Genomic DNA, 7000 nt, shown 5'->3' with positions numbered 1-7000 from the left:
GGCAGATGGTTGAGGTTTGGCTTGGACTCCTCCTCTTTGTCAGAAGGAAAACATCCCTCTGCTGTTTCCTCATCCTCCACTCTACGCACCAGCCCCACAGTCTGCTTCCTCTCTCTCCATGCCTGGAGGAGGTTCACATGAAACACTTGATTGGCTCTCCCCTTCTCCTCTAGATTGACTTCATAGGTAACAGGCCCCACTTTGCGCACCACCTCAAATGGGCCCTGCCACTTAGCCAACAGCTTATGCTCTGAAGAGGGCAGCAGCAATAACACCTTCTGGCCAGGTGCGTATTCCCTCTCTCTGCTGTGGCGGTCATACCATCCTTTTTGGGCTTTTTGGGCTTCAGCCATGTTCTCTTTCACCATCACTGCATACTGGGCTAATTTATCTCTCATTTGGAGGACATAAGAGATCACATTTTTGGGCATGGCAGTCGCTGGCTCCTCCCAAGTCTCTTTCAACACATCCAGGGGCCCCCGCACTGCCTTGCCATATAACAGTTCAAAGGGGGAAAATCCTGTGGATGCTTGAGGCACTTCTCGGTAGGCAAACAGGAGGTATGGCAGCCAGGCATCCCAATCCTTTCCTGTTTCATTGACAAATCTTCTCAGCATTCGCTTGAGGGTCTGATTGAACCGCTCCACCAACCCATCTGTTTGAGGATGATATGGAGTACTGCGTATGGCCCTAATGCCCAAGAACTTGTAAATGTGTTTTAATAATGTGGACATGAAGTTGGTTCCCTGGTCTGTGATTATCTCACTAGGAATACCTACTCGTGTGATGAGCTGTCCTAGTGCTTTAGCCACCTGTTTTGCTTTTATCGATCGGAGAGGAAAAGCCTCAGGATAGCGTGTTGCATAATCACAAATGACCAATATAAACCGATTTCCCGAACTGCTGGGGAGCAACGGTCCTATTATGTCCATAGCGACCCGTGAAAAAGGCTCCTCTACCACTGGCAGCGGACACAAAGGCGCTCTATCTGACACCCTGACACCAGCAGTGACCTGGCACTGTGGACAAGAACGACAGAACTCTGCCACTTCCTGTGTTATACCTGGCCAGAAAAACCTTTGCTGAATACGGGCTAAGGTTTTTTCTCGTCCTAAGTGTCCTGCCATCGGGATACTGTGGCCTAACTCCATTACTGCTCCTCTGTACTGCTTCGGCACTACCAGCTGCCGCCCTCCTTCGCCAAGTTTATACAGCCTCTGATCTATCACTGTGAACTCCTTCTCAGTTCCTGTTTCCTGGCCCTCTTCCGCTCTGCGAAACAGTCCTGTCAAGCTACAATCATCCCTCTGGAGCTGCACAAAATCCTTTCCCAGTGTCTCTGAAGATGGTAGTAGGGTTTCTAGCTTCTTTGCTGTCCCCAACTGCTTAGCTTCCCTGCGTTGGCGCTTTGACTTGCGCTCCCTACTGGACATCTCCTCTCCCTCAATGCTGCTGTGCCAAAATGGCAGCTCCTGCAACCACTGCTCCTTACCAGGGCGCCTCATATCTTTGGCCTGGCTGCGGGTCACCACCATACTTTGCTGCTGTGCTGCTCTTAGTAGATCTGCCACCATAGGAATATCTGTCCCCAACACCACATCATATGGAAGCCTCCCAACTACACCAACCTGCAGCTTAATTTTCTCTTCTTGAACAGTCAACACAATCTCAGCTGTTGAATATGGCCTAACATCTCCATGAACACACTCAATTTGCACAACTGAGCCATACTCATCCATACCAACCACCCCCCCTTTAACCAGCGTTTGTGTGCTGCCAGTATCAATCAAAGCTCTGAACGCTTTACCATTCACTTCCACATCACACAACCTCTCTTTCTGGCGGGGTAAAGGGGCCTTGGGTACGTGACAAAAGTTGGCCTTACTTTTACGTAACATGCAGTGAGCTGCTTTATGACCTGACTTCCCACACGAATAACAACGGATCTCCCTTTTGTCATTCTGAAATGTATGGGGATGACTTTTACTTATGTGGTCTCTAATTTCTTTACGCAGTACTTCAGTATGCATCCCAAACTTACCGGGTCTAGCAGGACCACCATCCGATGCGCTATGGAAAGTCCCTGGATCCTGACGCGCCGACATGAAGATCTCCACCAGCCGGGCAGCGTCACTCGCTGACTTCAGATCTCTTTCCCGCACCCACACTCTGATCTCCGGTGCAAGCATGTGAAGAAACTGCTCCAAAACCACTACATCAATCACAGTCTCCACTGTATGTTCCTCCGGAGGAATCCATCTCTTTGCCATGTCCCGCAGACGCACATACAGTTCATGTGGAGATTCCCCGGCTTTCACTTTCGCGTCTCTGAAACGCCGTCGGTATGTGTCTTTGTTTATTTCATACTTGGCCAGAATTGCTTGTTTTACGAGATCATAATCATGAACTGAGTCGATGTCCATCGCTACGTAGGCTTCCCTCGCCTTTCCGGTGAGCAAACTAACCAGACGAACTGCCCACTCCGCTCTCGGCCAGCCACAGGTTACAGCCATTCTCTCAAAAGTTGACAGATAAAGTTCAATCTCGTCTCCTTCCGTGAGCTTTGGTAGTGACAACTCAGGCCGAAACGTCACCGGTACTCTCTCCTGAGGCATCTGGTTGGTCGGGAGGGTCGAGCCCTCTTCCATCACCTGCAGTGTGAATGACGTAGGAGTCGAGCCTCCGCCGACAGCTCCTCCCACTGCATCTCGGTGATCTCCACCAGACGCAGCTGCGCTGGATTGACGTTCAATCAATGTCTTTTCCAATATTTGCAAACGGGCTTCACGTTTCTCCTCCCGTTGCTCACTTTGTTTTATTGTCCGTTTCAAAAGATCCGCCAACTCTAACATCATGAGTTGCGGGTCCTGCTGCTCCAACAACTCCGCTGCCCCGGTACCTTTTGGTTTGCCTCTCCGCGGCGTCTCCAAACCACTCCATAGCAGCTCATGTGCCGCTTCACCTTGCTCCACGGCCTGTCTCACAGCCCTCCGCGTTTTTGCTCCCGGATCCGTCATCGACAGCATCTCCTTGGGCTCCATTGTTTGTGCGTTTTTCTGTTGCGCACTGTCGTTCCCAAAACCACTGCCACCACTTGTCACAGAGAGCATCCAGACGGACCAAGATTTAGCAAAAATATATTTCTTTTTATTTTCCAAACATGATTTAAATGACAAAGCAACACTTTGAAGGAGAGCTCCTCACGGAGACACCTCCCAACTCGTCTCTCCAGTCCTAGGCTCTGGAGAGGTCTCCTCACTCTCTGCCATGCCACACCTTTTACTACCTTCCCCTCAGGTGCCACTGATTACCCCGCACTCACGAAAAGAAAACACACCGGTAACCAAACTTTCCCCCATTAACATCCTGTAACTTAAAGGAACACTATTGGAAAAAATGTAATGATGGATTAACGTTAACAACAGAAGAAAATGAATTTGATGAATAAACTAATTGGCCAATCCTTAATCCAAAATAAGTTACAGATAACCTTAACCCCTAAACTCAACATAACATAACATAACATAACATAACATACTAAAATAACATTCCCCTGTTTATGTTTAAAGTGTGAATGTATATATGAAGGTGTAGGAGTATGTATGTGTATGTGTATGTGTGTGTATGTATGTGTATGCATGTGTGTGAATGGGTGAGTGAAAGGCTCAGACAGACAGGGCAGCAGGCCCAGCAGAACCTCCCTTTGACTTTTCTTCACAGGTGTTCCCTAACTTCTTATTGTGAACTGCCACCAGGGATTGGTACCTTATATATTTGAAATGGTGTGGTATCGATGCCTGGTACCTGGCAATTGGAACTCAATAGAACCAATGTTTTGGTACTTTTTTGTGATTATGCGGTAAAAAAATTGTGTGTGTGTATATATATATATATATATATATATATATATATATATATATATATATATATATATATTATAGGTGGGCATCGATTAATTTTTTCAATCGCAATTAATCGCACCTCAATCCTGGAATTAATTGCGATTAATTGCGATTAAAATGGCTTATTTGAAGTCTGTCGAGGCCAGTCAAAATATGTGTGTGTTACATAAATAATGACCAGAAGTAAGTTCTCAAGAACAAGTTTCTGTTTATTCAATTAGACATGAATAATCAGCAGGCATTAAAGGTAACCACAGGTAACCAGCTGTCAATTTGACACAGGTCTGTGTTCATGTGTACAAAATTCTTTCCTGAACTACCTGGAATGAACAGCAGAGGGCATAAGAACAACCCACATCTCTGGGATAATGAAAATAATTTAACTGAAGGCCTACATGATGTTATGAAGAACTGCTTAAAGTCAGTAGCTTTGACATGGATTCAATAAGTTCAAACTCTACCCCTCTTTCTTCCACCAATCACTTAGACAGACCAGCCTGTTCACATTGTCCGAGGACAGGGTAGATCTCCTCCTCTGGACAATATGACCTGCTAAAGAGAACAGTCTCTCGCATGGGACAGTTGAGGCAGGTGTCCCCAAGTACTTCCGGGCAATGTTGGCCATCTTACCATAGCAAGCAGAGTGCTCTGACCACCACTTCAGTGGACACTGATCCTCACTAGCATTGGGCTCTACCTTGTACCTCTCCACAGTGTTGTCTACCGGTGTCTCCTCATCAGACTCTGATTCTGATGGCATGAGTAACAGGGCTGTTTTCTTCTTAGGTGGCTCAGGGTTCTCCTCAGAAGATTCTTCTCCCTTCACCAGCTCCCTCAGCTTTGCCCACACTGGCTCTCTCTCTGCTTTGGGAAGGGACTTGAGGTCCTTAAATCGTGGATCCAGAGCAGTTGCCACCTGATAAATGAAAATAATAAAAACAATAAAAATAATTTAAATGATGCAGATTTACTTTCCAAATTTCTTCACAGCTAGCTTAATCTATCCATTGACCCTACAGTTATCTTCAGGTCAGTATAACGTACTTTCAGCCATTCCAGGTTTGTCTTCTCCCTCCGCTGATTGAGGTCCTTGGTGAAGGCAGCCTTGAATCTCGTGATATAGGCAGGATCATCACCTGAGATTATCATAGCTTGCTGGAGGTGGCACAGGGCAGGTAGAACCACAGAGCAGGACACATACTTCTCCCCACCAAGGAGCTCAGTGACATACCTACACACAAACACAAACACACACACACACACACACACACACACACACACACACAGCAATACAAAAATAATAAATTAATGGCCAATTCATTTAACTCAGATTACACTATTTTTAAGTTCTAAATAATCATAGCACATTAAACAAACTATTGACTAGCTATATTTAAGGGCACGTGTTTCTCAAATACCAAGCGGCTTTTAAAAGAATTCATGAACACTATCATAGGCTACATACTTGCATGGCTGTAGCAGTGTTTCCAGTTTTGCCAACTTCTCATACTCAGCATCAGTTGGGAGAGCCAGATTGTGCTTCTGCTTGGCCAGAGTGGCATGCAGTGGTTCTCTGTTGCGCCTCACACACTTGACCATCTCGAGGGTCGAGTTCCATCGTGTGGGGACATCTTGCACGAGCGACTCCTGGTTGAGATTAAACAAGGCTTGCTGGGCATTCAGCTCATTTGAGTTGGCAGGGCTGTGCTTGAAATGCCCAACCACTTTACGGAGCTTCCCCAAGACACCATCAAAACCACTATCCCGAAGTGACATTACAATGGCTCTCTGTACAAGGTGCGCAACACAGGGCATATGCTCGAACGGAAGAATCCTCCCTGCAGCAATCATGTTGGGAGCACTGTCTGTTCCAATAGTTGTGATTTTGTTTACTATATCCCACTGACTTGCGATGCTGAGAAACTGCTTGGCGCACTCGTCTGCAAAGTGGCGCTCCTCCGTTTTGATCACACCTACAGGACAAAGTAGAGCAGAATAAGTTCGCTAGTAATGGGCTATAGGCCTATCACACAACAGCAGTAAAAAATCAATCAGTAAGCTATCATTATGGCAATCTAATGCAATCCCTAATAATAGCGTTGACTAAAAGCTGTGGGTGTGATGGGCTACATTTGCTAAACTAGAAAAGCACTCGGAGAGCACAGACCTCTGCCAGCATAAATATTAGTCCTACCTTTATTTCATTGAAATATTTCAATTCCTTGACCATGAAAACATACCATTAACAACTGGATTCATAATAGCTATTTTAGTTAAGATACAGTAGTTATTCACAAAAATCACATTTTTCGCCATGGTGGCCAGACACTGATCCGGATCAACACCAAAATCGAATCAGTTCTTCCTTTTCCCATGCTGAACATTTCCTGAAAGTTTCATCTAAATCCATCCATTACTTTTGAGTTTTTTTGGTCCCAGACGGACAGACGGACAGACGGACGGACAAACAAACTCCCTAAAACATAAAAACAGGTAATGAGGCTATATCACTTACCTAAAGCAAACGAGTGAAGTTCCCAGCTGGCATCAATCAGGTGTACAGTAACGCCGAGGTAGTTTTCATTAGCGAGAGATGTCCAATGATCCCCAGTTAGTGCAACATAAGTCTCCCGGGTCAACTTCTCTTCTTTCACGGCTTTCTCTGCGGCGTGTTGATCCACGATTCTCCTTGTGATGGTTCACCTGCAAGGTAGTTTGTAGGATGGGTCACCTGTGGCTGCCTGAAGAAGAAGCTGAAGCCCCTCATCTTCAACCACGCTGACAGGTCGACAGTTGATGGCAATCCAACGAGCTAGGAGGTTAGTTAGCTTTGCTGATAGAGCCTCGCTAACGGGCTTTCCTCGGTTGGCGCACTCGAACATTGTTGTCTGACGAACCCGACTCTCAGGCGGCGCTGCCGAACATGTCCGGGCGTCTTCAATGTTAGCTCCAGCGTGTTTAGCATTCAGGTGTTACCTCAGACTGGAGGTACTTCTGCAGTAAGCTAACTCCGCTTTGCACAAGGTGCAAACAACCTTGGTCTTATCGAGGTCTCCATTCGGCAGCATTTTGAAAGTAAATTTGCCCTGGAGCAGACC

At 46.3% G+C, this 7000-nt stretch overlaps 1 protein-coding gene across 1 annotated transcript; it reads right to left on the bottom strand.

Moving 5' to 3' along the window:
- Positions 1-4258: 4258 nt before the first annotated feature.
- Positions 4259-7000, bottom strand: LOC141807651 (E3 SUMO-protein ligase ZBED1-like). The gene is made up of 4 exons (XM_074693788.1): positions 6418-7000; positions 5368-5875; positions 4947-5133; positions 4259-4818 (listed from the first exon to the last, which is right to left on the bottom strand). Exons 2-4 carry the CDS (start codon positions 5751-5753, stop codon positions 4360-4362), a joined length of 1032 nt encoding a protein of 343 aa, XP_074549889.1. The 5' UTR covers positions 5754-5875; positions 6418-7000; the 3' UTR covers positions 4259-4359.

The sequence above is a fragment of the Halichoeres trimaculatus genome, unplaced genomic scaffold, assembly GCF_033239565.1.
Source record: "Halichoeres trimaculatus isolate MK-OKI-2021-1 unplaced genomic scaffold, fHalTri1.1 fHalTri1_scaffold_18, whole genome shotgun sequence".
Classification (NCBI taxonomy): Eukaryota; Metazoa; Chordata; class Actinopteri; order Labriformes; family Labridae; genus Halichoeres; species Halichoeres trimaculatus.
The sequence above is the reverse complement of the archived record's forward strand: the minus strand, read 5'-3'. Positions and strand labels throughout refer to the sequence as shown.